The sequence below is a fragment of the Phasianus colchicus genome, chromosome 1 (genome assembly GCF_987193195.1).
Source record: "Phasianus colchicus chromosome 1, bPhaCol1.hap1.1, whole genome shotgun sequence".
Classification (NCBI taxonomy): Eukaryota; Metazoa; Chordata; class Aves; order Galliformes; family Phasianidae; genus Phasianus; species Phasianus colchicus.
The window spans coordinates 8,778,835-8,804,277 of record NC_143436.1 but is presented as its reverse complement, the minus strand read 5'-3'; the positions used below and the strand labels follow the sequence as shown (position 1 = coordinate 8,804,277).

General features: G+C 40.2%; 1 protein-coding gene across 3 annotated transcripts in view; it reads left to right on the top strand.

Annotated features, from left to right (window-relative positions):
- The window catches only part of GRM3 (glutamate metabotropic receptor 3), a 110,468-nt gene that overhangs the window by 47,892 nt on the left and 37,133 nt on the right, over window positions 1–25,443 (top strand). For all 3 annotated transcript variants that reach the window (XM_090135174.1, XM_090135172.1, XM_031604108.2), the window contains exon 3: window positions 13,653–14,256. In XM_090135174.1, coding sequence (XP_089991300.1) covers window positions 13,759–14,256 — 498 coding nt within the window. In that variant the 5' untranslated portion in view covers window positions 13,653–13,758. The remainder of the gene's footprint in view (window positions 1–13,652; window positions 14,257–25,443) is intronic.

The window sequence follows — 25,443 nt, the reverse complement described above, 5'->3', positions numbered from 1 at the left end:
AGCAGTTCATAGAATCACAGAATCACAGAATCATTAAAGTTGGAAAGACCATTAAAATCATCTAATCCAACCATCACCACGTGCTCTAGACCATGTCCCAATCACATCACATCACAGACCAAACATGTCTCCATCTATTCACTCCCCATACATCTGTACAATAGGAAGATCACCTGTCCTTCTCTGCTATGTTCCTGCCTCACAAAGCAAGCTGTAGATTTAGAAGGATGTGCCCTTGAGGGGAACACAACCTGGGTCACAATCTGGCGTGTACATTTTATAACCTTCTTTCTTGGTCCACACCTCAATTTGTGGTTTTCCAGCTCCCATTTATCGATCAGTGTTCCACAGAAGAATCTGGGGCAGTTATCACAGCAGAGCATTCTTTTCACTCCTCCTGTAGCACGGATCATTCTGCTGACATTCCTGTGGACAGGAGAAATCTTGGCAGACATGGAGCTTCTGCCTGATCAAAGCAAGGAAGTGAAAGGAAAGAAAAGAAATCCTCACCCCAGGTTCAGTTTTGTTAGCAAACACATATAGTGACTCTTGGCAAGCTCCTGAATTCTTTATGGGATTATTTTTCATTCATGCCGACCTCAGTGAAATTCAGGATGTAAGTAATAATTTTAAGTTGCAATAAGAACTATATTAACAAGAGAGCTTGTTATTACAAGGCACACAGGCCACACAGAAAGATACTCAGCACTTGACCTCCCCAGATAAATCAGTTCTAGCCCCTCTTGGAGTGAAAACAGAGTACATCCCTAATGTGAATTGTACCTTTCAAGAAATAATAAACCTCTATACAAAAAGCTACTCAAAACAGTTTTAACCTTGACTAAAACTCACCTTCTGTAGTGGTGGCAGCACCTGAAGAGTGTATTTCAACCCAGTCTAGACATAAATGATCCAAGGGATGAACACCTCTACTACAAGGACAAGCTAAGAGAGCTGTGGCTGTTCAGCCTGGAGAAGAGAAGGCTCTGGGGTCATCTGATAGCAGTCTTTCAGGATCTAAAGGGTAAGAAAGAAGGGGACAGGCTTCTTGAAGGGTCTTTTGTGACAGGACAAGGGGAAATGTTCCCAAACTAAAAGAGGGGATATTTGGATTGGATATAATGAGGAAATTTTTTACAGTGAGGGTGGTGAGCAACTGGCACAAGTTGTCCAGAGAGGTGGTGGATGCCCCATCCCTGGAGACACTCAAGGTCCGGCTGGATGGGGCTCTGAGCACCTGATCTAACTGTAGGTGTCCCTGTTCATTGTAGGGGAATTGGACCAAATGACCTTTAAGGGTCCCTTCCAATTGAAACAGTTCTATGACTCTACGGTAAATTTCCATTTGGAAGTTCATGTCTCCCACCATTAATTGTAAAGGAAACAAAAGAAGAACCTCACTTTAGTTGCTGAAAATTAAATATGAAAATCAGTGTTTAGTGGACAACTTTGGAAATTGCCTTATCTTTTCTGCTGTTTGTCTAGACAAATCACCTTTCCAGTATGAACATGAGAGGTCATCAAAGCTGTAAGGTGGGAGGATCAGGCAAGGAATGACCATGAAGCACAGAGAGTGTAAGTGGCTGGTCAATCTCACACAGCATTCCATAGGGCTCTAGCAAACCTGCTGTGCAACTAATGCCCATAACAAGTTCACAGCTCTTCTTTCATAGGAAGGATAAGAGAATGTCTCAAGAAGGTATGTTGCCTTCAGGCTCAGTAGCCAGCAAGGATTTCTTTCTTATGAACTTTTCCACTGTCCCTGGGTGTAGGCAGGCATTAGCATTCACATTGGCCTGCAGGAATCACAGAATGGTTGATGTTGGAAGCAATCTCATTTGGTCATTCTGTCCAACGCCTGCTCAAGCAGGGACACCCAGAGCAGACTGACCAGGACCACATCCACACAGCTTCTGAATATTTTCAAGGAGACTCCAGAGCCTCTCTAGGCAACCCATGCCAGTGCTTCGACACGTGCACAGTAAACAAGTATTTCCTGACATTCAGACAGAACCCCTTGTGTCCCAGTTTATTTCTAGTTGAACTGAGCACCTCAGAGGTGTCTTGGCAGGACAATCCCCTGCCCTCATCAGTTCTGGGCATGCAGCTCACAGCCTTCTTATATGCTCAGTCATCCTTGAAGCAGAGAAACCAGTGAACAGTCATCACCCACACCCTACTCATTTCAATCATGGCAGTAGATTATCACCAGCATCACTTTCAGTTCTGTCCAGCCAGCAATGAATGCTTCACATTTACATGTTTGCCTTCTTGTCATTCTATATTTTACCCTGGAGTTAGAGGACCACCTCACTGCTCTCCTCTTAGAAGTGGGTTTACTCATCCCCAAATTGCATTTTCCCATACCACCAATGGTGTACAACCTCTGTTTTCTGAAGATAGATCCACTTCTAAGATTCTCAGCTGAGAACAGAACCTTTTTTAGTGTTCTTAATTGCTTAACTTTCTTGTCTGTCTGGAGTTCAGAAAAGGATTTCCCAAGGACTTTTTATGAAGAAGGACCTCAGAGGCCACAATTTATCCATCTGAACTGTTTATAAGAATAACATGATTCATCGAAAGAGTAAAGAATGAATAAGGATACATTCACCTGGTCTTTACTAAGATGTGCAGTTAAGTGTAAAAACAAAAAACAAAGTTTGCACAGGTTTTGAAAGAAGTAGGTCAAAGATCAAATTACCAGCTATCACATAACTTCACTAGGAATTTATTTTCCAACCTCTTTTCAGCAGTCTGTAGGGACAGGACAAGGGAAAATGGCCATAAACTGGAGCAAAGGAAGTTCCACACCAACGTGAAGGAACTTCTTCACAGTAAGGGTGATGGGGCACTGGAACAGGCTGCCCAGGCAGGTTGTGGATTCTCCTTCACTGGAGATACTCAAGGCCCATCTGGATGCCTACCTGTGCAGCCTGATGTAGCGGGCCTGCTTTGCAGGGGGGTTGGACTCGGTGATCTCTAGAGCTCCCTTCCAACCCCTACGATTCTGTGATTCTTTAATTCTTCAGATTATTCAAGGTGGCTCTTCCTCTGTTTTATCATCCATTTAATTTTGAAGTCTGTGATTTGGCACCACAGAGAGGCTCCTCAGAAGGAGAAGTGTCACAACCATGTGGTGTACTTTGTCCTGTGATGCAGCCAGTCCCTTTGTCTGCCACAAGGCACACTGTTGCAGAACACTAACTCCAAAGATATTAAGTTTCAGGTTGGTCAGCCACTGAATTCAATTCTGAGGCTGATCGGATGGTTGAAACGCAGGGAAGAGTAAAGACAAAGACAGGGTCAGAAAGAACTATTGCCTATACTGCACTGAACTGAAGACACCAGATCACAGGTGCCAAGGTCCCCATGGTGTCCTGGAGCAGTTGGCAACAAGAGCCATGATGGGAATCAATCTGTGGCTTTACACAGAACACAGTTGTATATCACATATTATGATCTCTTCTGATTGTCTCCCTATATTTTGTGTTAAGCAGTTGTTACCATAGTGATGGCCATTTACAATGAGAGAAAGTAGTGGGTGTGTTGGAATATAAGGTTCTGGCTTTGCACATAAAAATATGCGTGCATGTATACACAATGCTGTGGGCCTGCATGAAAGGAATCAATCAGATTACACAAGACCTGAGGGACGGATAGAGGATGAAAAGAGGAGCAGCTCAGTGCAGTCTGGAGGTGTTTGCTCCAGGATTCACCTTTGCCTACAAAGAGCTGTGTCAATAAAAGAAATGAGCTGCGTGGTGACTTATATTTAGATCTATGCTTGTACAAGTCACTCCTTCTGTCAGCATTAGGCACATTTGTTGCTTTCTTTAAGGGATATAACTTTCCAGAAACATGAAATATTGGCTATTATTTGTGTGTATATATATATCTATGTATAAAACCTCTTACTGCTAGCTCTTCTGCAGGAAATGCTTTTCAGCAATCCACTCCCTGTTTACATTAGAATATTTGCCAAGGCAAAGGGTGCCAAAAAGTCAATAAATAATGCAGATATTTTATTATTGCATTTTAGGTCATCTTCTAAGATTTTTCTGCACTCCTCCAGCTAGCACTTCTGGTGGTTACAGTCAAAACTCCAGGCTTTTATTTCTTTCTTTATCCCACCTCTCTGTGAAATCAGAAAACTCATGAAAATCATTGAGTTTAAATATCTCTAGAAAATAATTAAGGCAAAGTGCAGTCCACATATCTAAGCATGTTTCTCTGGGAATTTTGGCTCAGTTCTATCTCCTTCTGACTAAGGCTGGCTAATAAGTGGAGCTAGGTTTCCCTCTCACTTAATCAGCAAGTGCAGGCAATGCCTGGAGTTATGTGGTTGGGGGTTCTCAATATGAGGGTGAGCAGCATTAAGTGGTGTAAGAGAGCAGACAGTTTGCATCTGGCTGGGACCCGAATTCTGTCGAAGTCCCAGACTAGACTGACTGTGAATGGTCTTTTATAAAACCCTTATATTCATAAGGGCACCCAACTTTGAAAAATGTAGCCATAAACCTACAGTGGTACAACGTGTCCACCCATGAGCCAAGACGAGGTCATGGATCAGAATTATATACTGTCTTCATGTAAGAGAACATGATTTGAGGATTGAAAATAATTTGGGCTCAAAAGAGGGAAAGAAAAGTGAATATTTTCTAAGTATATGTCTGTATTGTTACTTGTTTCTCAGTAATTGGAAGCCGCCAGGCCCTGCTCCCTGTTAGTGACAATACCTGCTTCTAAGGGCAAGCTGAGTGAATGGCAGGTCTGAGAGACTGAGGATATTGTTTCCATCAAGCTCCCAGAGGTACTTTTTGGCAGAGACAAGGCAGTCTCACACCTTTCTTTGCTGACTGGAGAACAAAAACATGAAGAGGAACTCTGAAGTCAGCAGAACACATGGGTTGCAGCAGTTTACTGATCTACAGCAGCTGCAAATCAGGTTATCTAAATTTTTTAGAACAATCCAGTTCCCATCAATAACTGAAGGCAGCTTTTGTTTCCAGTAAACTTCTGTGACATTTACGATTAAAACTATAAACGCAGCAAGAACAATTCACAATCAATTACATTTTATTAATGGTTTTTTAATACACGCCACAGCCCAGTAATCATGAAGCTGTTCAACAATGTTGTTCTAAAATCAGCTAATAGCAGGATGTAATTTGCAGCAGCCTCTGCTCACTTACAAAACACTTGCTCTGTTAATTGTGATTTCACACTTCAATGAATGCTGTAGCCTGGAGGCAACATTCCTGTGATGGAAGAGTTACCAGTCTGGGCTCTGGTGTCTCCATATGAGGGGGAAGGGATCATTTAGAGAAACACTATTGTTGTTACTTTTTTAATCCTTTTATGTTGTAAAAAAAAAATAAAAAATGTCAGCAATGAAATGCTACAATTCATAGTTAAACACTTCCGTTCTTTCCTTTCTTTACAAGCCTGAACAGCATCTTTCCCCATTTTGGTCCTCTTCTGGTAGTCCTTGTCATTATCAAGAATATAACGAGACATAAAACATACAACATATAACAAAACATACGTGAACAGTGAGACCCTACTCACGTAGCCCCTATCTTGATCTCATTCTGTAGATGCCACCTAAGTTAGTCCTCCTAAAGCAAGTACCTGAGTTTTCTTTTCACGATTTTCATTGCTGTTGACATCACATGCATTTCTTACTTGATCCCTGGGTCAGAATGATCAGGAGATTCTCTTGAGAGAGTTCAAAGGTTGCCATCTGCTAAGTATGCAAGTTAGGCAGATTGAATTCATCAATAAATGGCTGGTTGTTATGAGACAGAGTGCAGCACTGAACAGCCAGGGGTAAGGCAACAGCTCCCCCTCCAAAGGGCTTTGGTGTAAATGTCAGAAGGAGAAATGTTGCCTCATTTGACAAATGAGAGAAACCATCTCAGTTTGGAAAATTCCCAGCTGAGTGTTTAGCTCTGTGGTAAGTAAGGAAATACATCTCAGACCAAGAAGAAATGGGACCACCAACCTTGGAAGGCTTTTAGCTGGCTTGTAAACAAGCCATGGGTGGATGAGAAGGATCCCAGGAGGGGGCTTCACCTATTGCCAGCCTTCCCCTTTGCTGTTCCAGGAAAGTTTCTCCTAAACTGCCTGGCGATATAGAGGGGTACTGGAACACACTTGAATGCATTTACCTGGGGCTTTTGGCCAAGATTAATTCCCACTGGAACAGCTTAGGTGACAGCAAAAGTCATCCCTTATGTAGATGCAAAAGAGAAAGGGTATGCACAACTTCTCTACAAGACCTGTGTGACTAACTCTGGCTGTGTTAGCAGCCAAATTGAATCTCAACATCAGCTATAATGAGAAAGGACACTCTGCCCTCCACATATACAGAGGTTCAGCCATGTTTTGGCCCTGTTACCACAATGTGATGGAAATGTCTTGGCAGAGGAGCAATGAGAGTGAATCCGGCAGGCAGAACCAATACCATTTGGTGGGAGCCAGGAATGCACAGGCAGAGAACCTCAGCTAGAGCATGGACTCATGGAGAGATCTGAGTTCTGGAAAAGCCCTGAGAGCTGAAAAGTGGCTCTGAGCACAGAACAGAGCTCTGTGATGGTGGAAAAATCTGATGCTTAAGAATCAAGTAAGAAGGAAAGGCTTAGCATTTGTCCAAAGGCTAAATATACAGATATCCCTTAGGGACTACACTTAAGCAGAAACTGACTTCACTGAGTTAAGATTCACTTGCATTAAGCGCAAGTGTTAAAGCTCTACTTGGCTAAAAGCTGTATGTAATGACTTGATACTGAATATTCCATTGTTCGCTTTGAGACAACTCTATTTATGCCCTTAAGTCTCTCATCCAGCCTTCAGCATTGTTGACCTTTGCATGGCAATGGTGTCCTGGACTACCTAACAGGAACAATGCTGTGACATCCACAGGTCACATAAATCAGCTGCTCCATTGTTCCCAAAGCCCTCGTATTCCCTCTTTTCCTTTTCAGTGTCTTTCCAGGACCACACAGGATGAAGTGAGACTAAAGCTGAATAGCACACAATCAGTACGCAGATAGCACTTGTCTGTTCATTGCAGTCTTTGCTGATGTGCTTTCAGCTGTCACCAATGCCTGGAAGAAATAAGCAGATGGATAAAAAGCAGTAGGATTCAGTTCAATCGAAAAAAAGACAGTTGGGAAGATGGTGGGACTTGCAAAGGTCTAACCCTGCATTACACCAAGATCATTACACCACAAATTGTCCAGATGGTGCAGAGCCTCAGGCTCATGGCTGGCTTTCCTGATATACATGAATATTCTTATTGTCAAAGTACTGAAGAAACTCAGATGAGTTAAGAGACTGCACTGTCTAATCTGGATCTTCAGTTCTCAGGGTCTGCTCCAACTTCTGAGACCAAATTGTTACTGAAGGACTCAGCCAATGCCAAATACATTCAGTTGATTTAACAAGAAGTAAAGACTCATATTTTCACATCACAATAATGTATTGTAATTTTCGATGTCTCCTTGTTCTTTGCTGGGCTAAATTAATAGGTCCTGCTGCAATCTACAGAATCTTTTAATATCTAGAAACTTCAAGAATATCACGTCAGAGACATTTGTTTTCCCGTGCACTGAATATTTTAAGTTCTATTTTTGAAATGGGATGAATATGCCACGTATCTCTAAGGCAGGGTCTGGGCATCTGTTTTATGTTGACATTGTAGAAAACATAAAGCATCTCTCATTGATGTTAACAGAGTACAAACAGTAATGCAGTGTTCTGATTTCTTTTCTTCTTTTTCCTCCAATATAATGGAATTTAAATTTGTATTTTAAGAGGAATGATTTCCCTTTACACAAACATTTTATGTCTTGCATTGGTCTTTATTATTGAAATCACCCCCAAAACTTTTGTGGCTTTTCCAATAGAATTGCAATGCTTCCACAACCTACCAAATTTTAACCAGTCATAATCAAAATGTGAGCAATTTGTGTACCTGGTAAATACTTGTCACTGTAAGGCTTGGATTCCCTCAGAGATATTTCTTTTCCAGAGGTAATGACACCTCTAATTATAGTTGGTAAGGAGACTCAAGCTTGTCCATCATTCTTTTCTGATGATGTGAGACATCTTTCAGTGCAGTTCTCATCAGGCATTAAGGTCATGTTCTGGCAGAGCACATATAAATGTGCCAAATATGTTGGATGAGCAATGCTGCTGTGTAAGTGATCTCTGAGAGAAAGACATCCTGGCATTTAACTTGTGTCAGTCTTTAAAATGAAAGAGAATTTTGAGTCAAAATTGGAATTGTTTTAGAAACGTACTTCTCTAGATAAAATTTATAAGGCACAGCAAGGGCTCAGGGAAAGATGTATCTCTGTTGGGGTGCCCTTGGAGACAGATACTGAAGGAATCACTAGCTTCAATATTATAATGTGGATCAAGAGCACAGGCATGGGGAACCTGTCCTGTGACTTTCCACTGAGAGCAGTCTGCCTTCAAAGAAAGTTTATTAAGGGTGGTAGGTGATAGTGAGTTGGCATATGGCTCCAGCATCACAATATCACATTACAGTCCCAAATAATGCAGTAAAAATCCATGACTGCCAAGAGGGAGCCACCCACAATAAAGCTAAACATAATCTTCTCCAGCACCCACGTCAGCTCCTGTTGCATCTTTTCTCAGGAAGATGGATAAACAGATAAGCCTTGCAAAATGCTGCAGAGAGGAAGGGGTAGGGAGAGGGGGGGGGGAAGTAAGGGAATTTAGGATAGCAAGTGGTAAAGAATAAGGAAAAGAAAAAAAACCTTCATTGTTTTAGCTTGTCCACGGACACTGTCCCATTTGCTAGTTAGCTACTGGCTTTAGAACCTACTAGTAGATCTCAGGTGCCTCAGCAATCAATGACATTTCTCATTCCATCCTTAACCTCGTAAGTGGAAAATTGGAAAGTCTACTGCTGTTAGATAGACTGCTAATGCCAGACATCGGTGTTGATATGGTGGAAGGTGTCAGCAAATTTCTCATTGATCTGTGAACAATCATACTCTACTTACAAGTCATCGGGCTAAATGGAACATGCAATTGCACTTCTTTTCAGAGTTTGACACTCAGAAAAAGAGATTGCAGTGACACCTCAAGCCTAACAAGAATTCACTTCTGAACCAATAGAACTGGTGATTCTATTCTGTGAGCTGAAAGCAAAAAGCCTGCTGTAAACCAGAGCTGTCATGTGCATATACCCCTGGAAGAAAGCCATGAAAGACATTTTGTTTTGTAGATGATAGCAGTGGAATACTGAATTTGGAAAACCCAGACATCTTTTTTTTTCCTGATTCTTGCTGTTTTGGGGGAAAGACTATGAACATGTACATGTACTGAATTGAGCAGTCAACTTTTTACAAGCACTGAAATGTTGTGTAAAAAAAAAAAAAAAACAATTTTCCAAACCAACAGGCAAGGGTATTTTCAACAAAAGCTGCACAGCTGCTGTCTTAACACACAAGTGAGTTGTTTTTTCTGAACGAAGTTCTGACAGTGTCCTCCAAGAGCAGATGTCACTCTCCCCCGTGGACCTTTGGTGGAAAAAGAAGGGGCTCCAAAGGCAGCCTGCCCAGGAAAAGTAGTTCACAAGCAGAGTGCTGCTGGCTGAATTCACACAGGGAAGTGCTGGCAGAAGCTTTCTGATCCAGACATGGAAACTGTTCTCTCTGTGATTGTTTCTGTTTATTTTTCATTTTGATGTTTGGATTACTTCTGTGCCTAGTCTTTGCATCTATTTCCACCAGGAATCCAAACTCGATTTGGCTGTATATGGTTTTAATATTTTTTATATTAACAGAACCTCTAGAAAAATATAACCCTGTCCATGGCCGGAGTTAAAATATTAAACATAAATGAAAAATGAGGGAATTGTAGTTTGAGCAACAAATACTTCTTTCTGAAATGTTAATTCACCTTCCTAGAAATATGGTTGGATACTAGCAAAAATTTCATCTCAGAAAGAGTTATGAGGCATTGGCACAGGCTTCCCAGGAAGGTATTCAGGGAAAGGGCAGATGTGGCACTGAGGAACATGGAGGGGTTAGGTTGATGATTGGACTAGATGATCATAGTGGTCTTTTCCAATCTTAATGATTCTGTGGTTTTAGGAGAGAATTACTGCAAAGACAAAATACAATGATCAGCATGGTGAAATCCCTCCTGTTAGGAAATAGCAAAGGTTGACCCAGGGTGCTACCTTCACAATGGTTCAGGGGAGGAATATGTTCCATATTAGCCTGGAGTAGGTACAAAATGTCCCTGTAGATATTTGTGAATTATGCAAGCTGCATGTGGGAGGAGCACAACAGCAAGAACAGGAGAGAAACTGTGATGCTAGCCCATCTTTGCGAGCTGCTTTAAAATATCCTCCCTTCTTCACGTCAAGCTGTCTGTTCTGTGTCACCATAGTGATGCTACTCACCAGCCACCCTGATCTGCTTCAAACTGCTGAGAAGCTGTTCATCCTAGAAGTATCATTCCATTAGAGCCCTAGGGAGAAGCTCCCAGCCCAATCAGCCTTCACACTACAGCTTCCACTCACTGATCTGCTCTTTGGCAACACAACTAAATGGGCAGCAGGGCACAGACTTCTGAGACTTCAGAAAGAGAGAATTATATTTGGTGGCTAGTGCAGTGTTCTTTTAACTGTCTCCTGTATATAAATGAAGAATCTGAACACATAAGATGGGATGATTGTGTTTCCCTGGAAAGCAGAATGCTGCATGTAGCATCTTCCTATGGTTTCATAGTGTCATAGAATGGCTTGAGTTGTAAGGGACCTCAATGATCATCTGTTTCCCATACTGCTGCTGTGGGCAGTGTTGCCAACCACCAAATCAGGCACTAGATCAGGTTGCCCAAGGCCCCATCTAACCTCCATAGAACACCTCCATAGAAAACTCCAGTTCCAAGATGGAAAATTTTGCTTTGCTATCAGAGATCCTTTCAGGTTAAAGAAATAAAGATGAAAGTCCCTGACTTAACTCTGCCTTACCTCTGTGAAGAGCTCAGAGTTTCACAAGAGAACCAGGGTGTTCAAGGCAGTGCCAAAACCATGTTCTTTAATATCTAAAGAGAAGTGAAGCCCTTTTCTAACACTGGTAGCAACAGTGAGTGCCAAGAAAATGTGTCTGAAACACAGGAAGTTCCATACTAACACAAGAAAGATCTTCTTTACAGTGACAGAGCACTGGAACAGGCTGCCCAGAAACACTGTGGAATCACATCTGGAAATATTCAAGACTCCTCTAGAGTCCTTCCAGTGTGATCAGCTGTAAGGAAGCTGCTTTAGCAGGGAATTGGACTCGATGATCTGCAGAGGTTGCTTCCTATAATTCTATGATTCTGTAAAAATCTGGACTTGATGACAGAAGCTACAGAAGCAAATAGAATGAAATCAAACTAACAGACTCCAAAGGTCTGTTTTTATCCATGCGTTGTATTAATGACAGTGGAAAACAGACCTATTGAATTATTAATCATACAAAAAATGTATGTGAAAAATGCTGCCCTTTTGTCTGATAATTACTTTCAATTGGATGTTTTCAATATTTTTATGTCCTACATACATTTGAGTATTATTTGGTAAATTATAGCACTTAGTCTGAAATAGAAATGACTGCTGAACAATTACTTCATTACTCCTCCTAACATTACGCATAAAAAGTCTTTTCTGAAAGTGGTTAATAAACCACATGTGATCAAAAGACTGGCTTGTATATAGATCACTGAGGAATGATGAAGCTTGTTTTCCATTAATCACTTATTTCTGAATGGAAAATTCTTCTGAAACAGCCTGCAGCTCAGTCTACAGACGTATTACTAGGTTTGGAGTAAAAGATCTTTAACTGTTCTTATGTCACATTACTGATTTATGAGAGAACAATGTTGGTGTAAATATGAATAAAATACTATCATTTTACAATATTGAAATTGTACCATGATAAACAACTGCCTTGAAGTAAGCTTGCTCATCCATCATTCACTGTTAAAACTTAATCGTTGCTTATTCCAATTCCTTTGTGGTAAGTGTTTCTAAATTATTAATAACCCTGCAAATCTTACAATAATATATATTCTGTTAAGAAAAAGGTAAGTACAGAAATAAATTATTAAACTGATCTATTTGAATATGATCACATTTGATTTATATGAGAAGCTGGAGATCAAAGCAGTAGCTTTGACATATTTCAAGAGATATTGACAGGGAGCCCACAGATAAATCATGTATCTGTACTCCATAGATAGACATCATGTATGGATCACACAGTTATCATTATTATCACTCAGAAGCCTGATTTTTCTCTTTTCAATGTCATCAGAGAGTATTTTGATCTTAGAGAGAGTAAAATCATATTCCAAGTAAATACGTCATTGCTCTGCTCTCTCTGTGATCTGAGCATTGAACTGTGATTAACAATAAAGAGAGCAAGTCCAGCTGTAGGCATTTCCATGCCCTAAGCAGGCATCGAGTACAAGATTCCTCCTTGTCATGTCTCTCCTTTTTCTCTTTCATCTCATTTTTTTCTCCCTTTTTTGACTTAATTTGCTTGGAAGAGAACCTTTTGTGCCTCCAGGAGGGATGATTTTGTGATTAAGGCTAAGGGGATTCAGGTTCACTTTCCAGGCCTTCCACATAATAAATATTCTTGATAGGTCACTTAGAAAAGTGCCACGCAGAACGGCAATGCTAACAACTAAAACAGACAACAAGCCATTCTCTGTTGATGAGGCAAACCAGTACAAAATGACCAAGCCTCTGTGGACACAACCAAATCATTTACTGAGAAAAGTTTCTGGTCATTGCTTGCCCAGGCATTATTTAAAAGACTGTTAGTTGATCTGAGTATAATCTGTGCAGGGATATGTTAACTGGTCTGGTATGGCCTTGTTTACTTTTTTAATATAGACAAAGCCCTTGTTTCCCACCTGTTTAAATAGGCACTTCCTGTGTTCCTAACAACTTGCTCAGCAAAAAAATAGACGTGAAACCACAATGGATTTCTTCCATACTTCCATTGTCTGCAATGGGTGAGCAGTCCACTAAGGGAAAGCAAGGTAGGTGGACTTCAGCAAGAGACTTCGGATGTGAAGGCCAGGTGAAGACCAAGTGGTGGGTGCAGCAAAAACTACCAGCAAGGAGAAAACTCAGTGATAGAGCTATAGCTGAAGGAATTTTAAGTAGAGTGCAATCAACAAAAAGAAAAAAAAACTTACTAAGGGAAGGCTAGAAGCAACTGGAGATGCAGTGAATGATAACACATAAAACTGAGTCCAGAATAGAAAGATCATGGAATAAGACAGGATGCTATGAGAAAAAAAGAAAAAAAGAAAAACACAGCGATCTCTCTCTTTGTAAAATGTAAAACGTTGCTAAACAATAGTCAACATAAGGTATATCAGTCTGCATGTCTGTGGCCTTCAAACAGCTGTCATAGCAAATGCTTACTCTGTAATCAGTTATGGAGCAAACGGAATAAGGTACTCTATGAGAGCACAAGACAAATATATTTCTTATTACCCATACCATCTGTATTCACTGTTAACACTGTTTTCAAATGTTTTATTGATAAAGCTTTGTAACTCACTTCTTCTGCCTTTTTTAATTATTTTCATCTCTTCTTTAGAAATCCAGTGGAAAGTCTTACTTGCTTGTTCTTCACTGACTTGTGGGACAACACTTCAGTTTTGGCAATGGATCAGAAGGAATGAAGAGCACTTTTGCTCCCACCAATGTTTCTTAGAGCTGCTAAAACAGGACCAATGAAGATGTTCACCAGACTGCAAGTCCTTGCGCTAGCTTTGTTTTCCAAAGGAGTTTTCCTTTCCCTAAGTGACCACAGCTTTGTAAGGAAGGAAATTAAGATAGAAGGAGACCTGGTCTTAGGTGGCTTATTCCCAATCAATGAAAAAGGCACTGGGATAGAAGAATGTGGGAGAATCAATGAGAATCGAGGCATCCAGCGCTTGGAGGCCATGTTGTTTGCCATTGATGAAATCAACAGAGACAACTATTTGCTGCCAGGAATTAAACTTGGAGTTCACATCTTGGACACATGTTCCAGGGATACATATGCCTTAGAACAGTCTTTGGAGTTTGTCAGGGCATCTTTGACTAAAGTGGATGAAACAGAATATATGTGCCCAGATGGCTCATATGCCATTCAAGAGAATTTACCATTACTCATCGCAGGAGTTATAGGTGGTTCCTATAGCAGCGTCTCCATACAGGTAAGTCACTGTGGTTCCATCAGATGAGAATGCAGTTCCTGTTAAGCAAATTCTGTTCATATGTGATGGACAAAAATCAAGACTTAAATTAATCAATTGTACTGTGTAGTCTTTTTTGTATTACTTTTATTCATTCTTTAAAACGCTTGCTTTAGTTCTAATCTCTGCCAGCTGCTCACTTCCTCTAGTCATGGTGTATCCTGAGGGCAGCTGAAGTTTCCAAAAGTCTTAGTGTTTATTTTGAACTGTGGATTTCATGAGATTTTTATAAACCTATGTTCAGATCTTTACTTTCAGATCAATAATAAATTATGCCACCTATATTTCTGAATATATATATATATATGCTCGACATGCCAAGTTTATGTGCTATTTGTTATGTAAACAATAGAGATGTAAAATAAAAGAAGAAATCCTTGTCTTACTTCCAGGCTGAAATAAAGTGAAAATGACATATTGCCAGAAACTAAAATTACACCTGACCCAAAGGATTACAAGAATTTAGCATCTAATTAAGCACGCTGAAGCCAGTAACAAATATTCTGCTGACTTCAATGAACAAATTCTCAAATATCGCTTACAGACAGCAGTTTCTGAATGGCTTCCAAATTTCCTCTTTGCTTTTGTTTTCATATATTGTTCACATTAAGATAAATTTTACCAGGAAATGTTGCCTGACAGAATGCACTGCAAGCACTTCAGAAGTCCAGCACAGAAGACAGATGTCCTCAGTACCTTTTGCTCCCTTCTTCTGGCACACTGCATCTTCAGCTTTTGGTATTATAATATTCATCTCAAATAGATTCTTAGTAGGGTGTTGGAGGGTATTTAATGTCTTGGAATGGTGTAAGGTTGCAGGTGGGATAAATGATCTACATATCCTTCAAATTATGCTTCCTTTTCATGTTTGCCCTCAGTCTCCAGTAGCTAATCACAATGAATGTTGATTCTTTTTACTCCTGTTCTTCCAATTTTTTAGAAACCCATGATAAAGCTTAAACGTTTTGGCATTTTGTTCCACTGAATAAACACAAAGAATGCATATGCCCCCTTTTATTCTGCATCTCTGCTCTCCAGCCCAGGAATTTCTATGGCAGTGAAGCCAGAGATATTCTAAAGTTCCCCACCCCTGCCAGTGATTGCTAGTCACAAGCAGAAACATCCTCTAGTTTCACTGACAATGTCAAATCAACATATAACTGATTACTTTTGATTAAATTAAATAAGCCAGACCAAATCACTCATAACCATCTTGAATGACGGCTTAAGCTCAGATTCATATAGGCTAAGCCCTGCAGCTATTTTTTTTTCTGAATGCCACCTATAGGTTTTGAAAGGCAACAAACCTTATGGCTGAAGGGCACAAGAGAAATAGACCACTGGGCTACTATGAGCAATGTGACTTAACAGTCTGTGTAAAAGACCTAATTACTGTATCAGTGTCAAAGAAGATAAAACGTTCTTCAGTGCTACAGACCATCTCAGCAGTGACAGAAAGCTCAAGGATTTACCTCTTTCATAACCAGGACAATGTTTCTGTCATTGTTCATTTCAGTGAGAATTACATTAAGAAATTGGCTGCTTCTGTTTTCAAGGCATTAATTCCCATCAGCCTGAAAATATGTCCTGTTTCCATAGGATATGCATAACTACAGAAGGAGCATCTCAACATACACCACCTTTTTCCCCTTTTTTTTGAACTTTATAAAAACTTAGCCTTAATTTTTGTTGTTGTTTGTTTGTTTGTTTGTTTGTTTTTTCCAGACCTCCTCCCATCAGGGCAGATGATCCAGTGCATGACTTGTCTGTGCATCCATAGACAATAGGGAGTAAGTAGGAAGATGGTTAGCCATACTACAGGGGAATCATTTTTGCAGAGAAAAAGTTCAGCCTCTTTTCAGTAGGAGTGGTTTTGTCCCACTGTGGGTCAGTTGGGTGTCAGGAATGTATGTCAGCAGTTACATAGGCACAATTGCTTCAAATGCAAAGAGCCAGGGCTGGAAAAGAGATATGTGAAGAAGAGAAATGATGGCTACTAAATCTTGAGTAACACAGAGTTCATCATTATTCATTGTCTCTCACAATCAGATGAGGGTACATGAAATGAAACAGCAAACTGCAGGCTGTTATGGATGCTAAAAACTAAACTAACAGAAGAAGTGACTAGGAAAAACCAGGAAATTCTGCATAGATATCACCCTTGGCTTATCAATTCCCAGGAATGCAAGTATCTCAAGGCTGGTAAAAAATTCTGAAGAAGAAACATAATAATCTTGCATGAGCCCACTGGTAGAGAGGTGGCAGTGGCTTTACTGTACCTTTCATCTGACTGTATTTCTCAGTCCACCCCAAATTCAACAGTGTCAAAAGGAAATAAAGTAGCCTAAAAAGCATCTCTATAGAAATATTTACCATTGAGGGAATGGAAGAGAGATTTTCTTCCCTCCCAGAAGCCCCGAGGCGGTCACACCACACTCCTAAAATGTCCTGGGGCTTCTTACACAACATCTGTCAGTCTGTCTCTTTGAAGCCAGTCCCTGGTGCTCACTGATATAAGATTAAATCCGTATCTGAAGCGGCAGATTGGATGCGATGCACATTGAATATATTATATATATACCAATGTCTCATATTCCAAAAGCTTGGGTTTGGAACAGCTGTCACATGTAAATCAGAAGTCTTGATAAGAGACTGTCTCATTCAGTTCGTATGAAAAACAGCAATGCATATCTGTGTATCACCCCATTTTTGAAACTTAATAAGAAGGATGAGACAACAGAAATATCTAACAGTAACACCTATGCTGTGCATAGCTTTGCCAATAGTTATTCAAACATAATATCTTTTTTGCACATCTTTTCAGAAAAATAAATAGGTCCACAAATCACTCAGTATGCCAAAGTTTCCAGCCAGAAAAGAACTATTTAGTAGATTACTTCCCCTTGACATAGATTAGGTTGGATCCTCTCCGGTCCATCTCTTCTAGCTTTCCTCTAGAACTCAAACTACCTAGAAGAAATTTAATAATGCTGCTCATCTTGTTAAGATAGCCAGTCATGACTTCTGTTTCGAAAGAAAAAATCCCTATCAAAAAGAGCAGGCACTGCAGACTCAAGCCTGAAGATATAAGAACTTCAGAGCACTAAAAACAAATCTTCTGATGGTATGCCAGAAGACTATCACATTTTCTGACTGTCACCTCTACACCGTAGCTTCAACAGCAGCTGCCATCATTCCCCTACCAAACATGAGAATCCTCCATCTAGAAGGTGCAGCATGAGAATGAGCCCTCCCTACTCCCATGCTTCCAGGCTGTCCTCAGGGTGCTGAGTGCTTTCCATTGTAGCCCTAGCAAGTACTTCTCATTTGCTCAAGAGCTGTAAGCATCACAGAGTCCACTGCACATCTTCTCAGCCTGAAAATATACCGTGCTGAGCTCTTCAGACAAGAAATTATTTCTGTTATTTTTCTTTGTTTTTTTTTTTCCTCCTGTGAATTTGTCATTGTATTTCAAAACCTTCTCTTCACCTCTTTCACCTTCCCTCACCAGATTTCTGTCTGGACAGCTGTCTGCAAAATCACTTCATGATGCTCCTGCTGTCAGATTTCTGTTTCTTTCATTATCCTTTCACCAAGGAAAAAAGAATTTATCGGTAAATCAGCAACGAACACCTTCCCCACTGAGTCGGTATGCGCAATAGGCACTTTTTTGCAGAGAGAAAAGCAAGAGAATGCAGAATGCTTAATTATTTTCTGGTCAGACTAGGCTATTATCGTTAATGACGATCTGGATAATTAGTTTTTAGATGATGTGTTTAAATTAGCGCTGAGCCCAATCTGCACAGCATTTGATCCCTCAAAACCCAAGCCAGGCTTCTCAGTTGTTGAAAAGGCTCATGTAAAAAAGCTTTTTTCCTAGTAAAAATTTCTGAGCCGAGCTGATTCTGGGATCAGAAGGTACATTCTCTGAAGTTTGGAGAACTTAATTTTGCTTAAAAATAGTTTTTTAATCAAGTCTGATTATTCACCATCTCCAATCTGACAACAGAAATTTCAAACTCATTTTCCTTAGGGATGTTCAATGACATTGTAAAAAAGGATGAGAAAAAAGCACTGTTTGTTTGCATAGGGGAGCACCTGCACAGATAATCCATATGCCACGTTTAAAATACTCAGGTCAGCTCTGTAGGGAATACGCATGTGTAAGCAGCAATATGAGTACTCAAGTCCTGGATTTGGCCACACACAATACTTTGTTTCTGCAACCTGGTCTTGTCTTCTGAAAGCAAAGATCAGGCTGCACTCCCTACAACCAGTTCTCTTAAAATCCTTAAGACATTCCTTTAGGGCCTTGTATCTGTGTATCCACTGCCTTCATATTTATATAGAGCTTCAGCCCTGTGCAAAGTTTCCTTTATGCTGCTGACACACCAGATCTCCAAATCACAGTCATGGAGGTTATTTCCCATTTAAAGATTTGTCTAGAAAAAAATGTCAGAGTACAAACCACTGCCCAGCTGTCTTCCTATGAATCCTTGCTGTGTCTCAAGCAAACTACTAACTACCACAAGAGAAGATTTAAAGTTAAATTACTGTTATTAAAACAGCTAAAGTCTCTCTCCAAAGTGAGTGACCATCTGGTGGGAAATTCAGATTATGTACTCATTTACTGGCTATCTTTCCTCGGCTATCATTTCTCTTTAGCCACACTGTTCTGTCAGGGACTCCTGGAGCCATCTCTGTTTTCCTTCTTCAGGAATAAACCATCTACCAACCAGAGAACCCAGAGAACAGCATGTGATTTTCACAATATGGAAAATAATGCACTAGAAAAACTACATGTAGGAAAAAATCTTATAATGTAAGGAGTCCAGTCTCCCTGCATATGGACTTGATAAGGATATGGGCAGGACATGTGTTAGAGGCTGCTGGGGTCATCAAGGACTACACTGCACATATGCCATTTGTGCTGTGTAGAAGAGCTTTGCATTGAACTGTGCAATAGCCTGAGGTGATTTTGTGCTTGTAAGGCTAAATCCTTAGTAAAAGATCTATTCTGTGAGATGGGCCATCTACCACTAATACTTAAGTTATATATGCACTTTCTAACTTTTTGGTGTCTCCTTCAAACTTCTTCCCTCTTTTATCTTAGTTCTTTCTCTCCCTCCTCCATCCCCCAGCCAGATTCTTGTTGTTTGCTCCTTTCTGTTTTTCTGTTCCACGTTCAGAAAATGAGCATCCACTCAGATGCTCAAAGATTTTCAAAGTGCCTAGACAACACCAGATGTGTGTTCCCTAAAGATTCCAAATAAATGTAGGTACCTTCCTCTCCTTGGCTTCCTAGAAAATCACAGGCTAATTCATTGGCTTGTTGTCAGTTTGTTGGTCGGTTGGTTGGTTGGTTGGTTTTTCATTTGTTTTTGTTTCTTTTCCTTCTGTGTGAGCATTTTCTCCTATTGCAAATGGAAATGTGTAGACCCTGAACTTCTAGGTAAGAAGGGAGCCCTTCAGTGTTCCATGTGAGGAAGGATGTAACTACAGGAGAAACTGAATAGGAATGCATTAAGGACATCTTGGTATAACCAACTCTCATTCTCCCCGTTCTGAGTAGGACTTATGCAACAGATGGCGCACCTCAAATAACGGTATTCACTTCTAAATCCAGGGTCTCATTTATCCTTTTTGAACCAGCAGCATTAGTGTTTTTTGAACCGTCAGGCTTTTCTCAAAGGCAGTCATCAGCTGTAAATATGACACGAGTCACTCATAGTCAGGTTTATAAGGTCTCTAAGTAGAATCATACCCATCTTGTACAGATCAAGGTCTTCTGCAAGAGTCTCTTCACAGAGTGCCAGCTTAATGCTAAGCTTACGTCACTTCAACAGCTAATGCTGCACAGAGGCGGAGTGCATATGTGACAGCTCACTGTACAGAAAGAACAACAATTTCCAAGCAATTCTTTGCTCAGAGGACATCATCTCTCTGCATGTCCTTCTTGCTTTATTTTTGATTACACAGGACGAGCATATAGAAAGATATTCCTGGGTTGTCCATACACGTCTTAAACGTTATTTTGTCAGTGTTCCCAATATCTAGTGTTCTTCTCATAGATGCAATTATTTCACTGTTCAAACACTGCTTCTCTAGATGTGACACCTATTGAGTCCACTGCAAATATTTAGTTACAATTCTCTATCTTTGTTGCCAAAATATTCAGAAGAACAAAGAGCTACACTGAAACTGTTTTCCTGTCTCCTGTTAACTGGAAAAAAAAAAAAAAAAAAAAAAAAAAATGCATTTCATGGTTGTTTTTTTTTTCTGTGTTATCTCTTTTTTGGAAGGAATTTTGCTAGAAAACAAAAAAAAAACTAACACTGGAAAACAGATCCCTTAGTATCAAAAAGAGAGAAATCTGAAGAAAACTACTGTTTCTGTCCTGTAATGTATCAGATTACACACAAATACAAGTTGGGATGGTGCTCTGAAATAAGTTGGTTGCTTCTGGCTCAGCTTCTGGCTATTAACCCTTAATGATTAAAAGGACAGGGATCTCAGCACTATTGATGAATCTAAATATTTTCTTCTGTAGGTTGTGACATGGCCCCCATATAAAACTTGTATTTCATAGTGCCTTTTATACTATTCCAGACCACTGTAATACCCAGTTTTAAATGGAGAATGTAGAGAAGATGACTGATAGAGGCATTTCAAGTCAAATATCAGTCTAGTACTAAATCTCTTAATTTGCTATTGAAAACATATCAGAATCTGGAGTTACATAATTTCTGAGTTAGGTAGCCACATTTACATCACTGAAACCTGCCCAACTCAAATAGTTTCAAATCATGTAAGTGATAAAATGGCCAATCTGAGCTGCTGGTTAAGGACTCACCAGGGTGAGTTCTTGGGCTGTTATGCTAAAGAAGGTTGGCATCTGTCTATCCTCTACCTAGTTCTGAGAGATTGGAAAGACTGCATCAAGTTGCAGCTCCTGCATCTTTTAGCTTCTGGCATTCCCTCCCTTAGTGTCATAGACTGCTACAGCATGTTGGCCCATGGTTAACAGCAAGAAAGAAATTGGACAATGAGAGATTTTAGCAGCGTTTAGAAAGTATTGGTGTGGATGGATCAAACTGTTCCCAAAATAAGAGACATGACCTTGAGCCTACTGAGAGCCAAGACAATAGCAAAAGATATGGTAGAGCCATGAGTCTGACAGACCAACAGTTGGTGAACTGGAGATTCCTTCAGTGTCTCAGTAGTCACTATCTACCTGTACCTCACTCCCATTCTGCTCAGCAGCCTAATTTGCAATCTGTTCGAAACAACAACAGCAGTACTTGTCTGTCTCAAAGGAGTTTTGTGAAACTAGATTTATTAAACCTTGCTAAGTATCATGAGATTCTCACATGGAAAATATTTCAGAAGTGCAGAGCACTGCGATCTAACAAGTGACCTCCTCTGTCCAACCAGCGTGTGATACATGCTTGTGAAGAAACATTTTCTGTCCTAGCACTTCGGAGATTTTTCTTTTTCCGAAGTGTTCCCTGCGTTCCCCAAGTATATACACATTAAAACAGTCCAAGAAGAAGGGAAATTCCAACTTAAAAAAAAAATGAAATAAATCCTATTACCAGGAAAAAAAAAAAAAAAAAATCCTACATGAGATAGACAAAATGCTTGATGGAATTTCATAAATCTCCTTCAACAAATGAAAAGACAGACCAGGGTTTCTGATACACACAGGTCTTACCTACCTGATCCTGTCTATCATCAGGACTAGTGAATGGCCAGAAACACACTGGGAAGCCAAATTCTTGTGATTGAGAGCTGCACATAATTCACTGCTCCTTGCATGTAGTTATTACGAAGACCTTTTCAGTGTTATAAACTATATTGCCCATTTCCCATAAGTATTTGTATGGTCCCTGATGTGCAGGGTCTCTGAATGGAGTAGTAGCAATACAGAGATGAAACAAGGGCAGAGCTGGGTCCTTACAGTTGTAGCTCCATAGCTGTCTGCTCCTGCCAAGAGACATGGCACAGATGGGACTTTCTGCCCTGCTCATGTTGGGCAACTTCTTATGACAATGGAGTGAGCAACCAGTTTTTCACAGGCATTGGACACTTCAGCACAGGACAGTCTCCATGCTAATAAATCCAGCAACATGATGGCAGTTAAAGGTTTCCTGTCACTCTGCTTTGTTCACAGCAAACTGCGCAAAGCAGTTGCTTTAGGATTGCAACAACAGAGTATCCAGCTTCATTTTCAAAGGTTGCAAAACCCGTCGGTTTCAACAAACAAAACCAAAAAAGCAGGCTACTACAGCTATTTAAGTGCCAACATATGGATTTCAGTCTCTAATTTCATGCCCTATGTCTTGATTAAAGTGCTGCCTGGAGCTTTGCCAAAACAGATTATTTCACTTAGCTAAAGTTATATTTACACTGCAGTTCCGAGCTATAGTGCACATCCCAAGGCAGCCTCAGGTGGTGCAACCTTGGTACTATAGTACGCACAACCCAGGTTCATATTACACTGTCCTGTACTACACTTAAACACAGCAGAGCACAACACTGGAACACTGTGGAACATAACATAGCCTTAGAATATCAGCTTCTTTCTGAACCTGTTGCCTGCACTTTGATCTTGTTATTCATTTTGTCAAGATCTGATTTTCAGAATAACATGTTCAGGTCAGCACAGAAAGAGCTTTAAAAATCAGGACTATTCTGGAACTAGCCTGAAACCAGAGTTCCTTTGAAAAATTAGTCCTTAAAATCAAAACGTCGGAATATTGCAACTTCAAAATTTCCAGAGGAGTTTCTCGATCTGAATTAATAACAGATATGGCTTCCTTGAGCTCCATCATCAGTCACAGGTCTTGGGAACCACTGGGTCACCATCTTCTATGAATAGTCAGAATTTCTCTTCTTTTATTCTTTGTTTGTTTGTTTGTTTTCTTTCATAAAAAATCTACCATCTGGACATCACTGAAGAGCTTTAAAGCAAAGAGTGTTGCATTAGAGAAGTTTTCCTGTCCCTGTAACATAGGAAGCAGAATTGCTAGAAAAGTGACCTCTAGGGTGCAAGACTGCTTATGAAATGAGGCAGTAGTTCTGTTTCCCTGTATAGAAATAGCTTTGATGCTTAAACTAATAGAAATGAATAAATAAATAGATAACATGCTATATTTTTGTTAGAACTATCTTTCTGTGAAGGCTTGACTACACACTGAATAACATTGCTTTGTGTACAAAATTGGCCAATTTGGGGGGAAAAATGCAGAACAATATGTGTATATATTCTTATTATGGTCTAGTTCAAACAAAATAATTCCTACTAGGATAAACTGAGACAAGAATAGCAATGCCAGACCACACAGTTCTGCAATAAATGCTCTGGAATAGCTGCACAGAGGACATCCTTATCACCAAATCAAAGTGCTCTTTTTGAGTGAGGACATATGAGCATCTGAATATATGGGCACATAATTATTGTTACGACTCACAGAGGCTAGACAATACTCAGACCATCCATTGCACACTGGTGAAAAAACCAAGCCTCTCAGCCCCACCCAGTTGCTTTATATCTATTATTTTAAATGTCCACAACGAAAATTAAATCCCTTTGTTCTAGTATAAGGCAGTTAATTGCCTGTTACCATCCAGCAATGTTGTTAAGACTGTGTCAGATGTTACCTGAAGGACAGTAACTTATTCAGCCACAGCATTTCCCATATGTGCCTACACCCTTAGGCAACACCACAGGGCACTGTCCCATGTTTCCCTTGAGAATAAACCATCCAAGCAGCGTAGACAAGGTTTTATATTAGTTTAAGCTAAAGAAAACCTCTCTCAGATATCTATTTTACTAAGGCATGGATCAGCAACCCAGGCACAGACATCTACAGACCTGAGCCCACTTCTTCCTACTGCCCCAAGAGGGGCAAGGACAAGGTCTTCCTAGGTCCCATGTTTCAGACAGCTCAGGGGGTTGTGAAAGTCACTGTGCACATATGGTTAGGCAGCAGATTCTGATCTGGAAAACATCAGTTTGCAGTGGGAGTCTGAGATACAGCAGGAGGTTGACTTCTGCAATGTTATCTTAAAATAAAAGATAATCCACATCTACAAAATCTCAAGAGATAAGGGACACCAAAAAGCAATACAATTATTGAGGCTATTTTTGCTGAGCTGTCTGTTTTGCTACTGACAACTAATTCTTTAAAATTTGCCTTGTTCTATGGAAGTCGCTCCAAAAGTAATGCCTCCTATTTATTTCCATGGAAACAACGACATCTACAAAGAGCACAATAACACTATTCAGTAGAGCAAATTCTCAGCTATTAAATATTATTCTTAAACTTAGTTGACACCATTAGCTATGCATTTTCTCCTGTGATGAACAAGAGACTGCATGCCATAGTCACAAAAATCTGGACCAGTGAAGGTGACCCACTGTTGTTAGGAAGATGTTGCCTATTCAGCCCATCTATCATGGGACCAAACAAATAGAAACAAGAAGGCATTAAATCCAACTATACAGTGGGTGTGGTAAGGCAGTCGAGACAAGATTGGCAATGTGCTCCAATTGGCAATGTGCTTCAAATTGATATGGGATCTGGAGGTATGGGATCTGGAGTTATCATGTTCCAAAGACTGTCTTCTTCTCTGGTCTGACTCTGGGATTTTGAGACTTCATCTTAGTCAGTATTGTGATGTAGTGGTCAGAGGGAATGGTTCATTCAGGTTCTAGGAAATCCAGAAGGATTGCTCCTTTCCTATTCCAAAAGCAGTGCAGATCACTTTAGCCACTGAGACCTGCATCTTTAACTTATCTTTGTTGAGGAACTGTCATGTTGTCATTCTTTGGACTGCCATCTTTAGTCTGGCTCAGCTCATAGTGGTGACACCACATCTTGTCATCAGTATTGATGTGATCCAAGAAACTGTCCCTTTCAGCTTCATGCTGTTTCAATAAGTCCCAACAAAGTTGTGTACAGTGTTCCTCCTGTTCCTGTGTGAGAATTGATGGGCACAAACTTTGAGATATTCCAAAGTTGCCACCACCATTCCCAGTGCACTGAAGCCAATATTCAACTCTGTACACAGTTCCCTTAGTCATATTCCACTGATTTGCATAGCTGATCAAGATGCTCTTCATTTTGTGGTATGACAGCCATG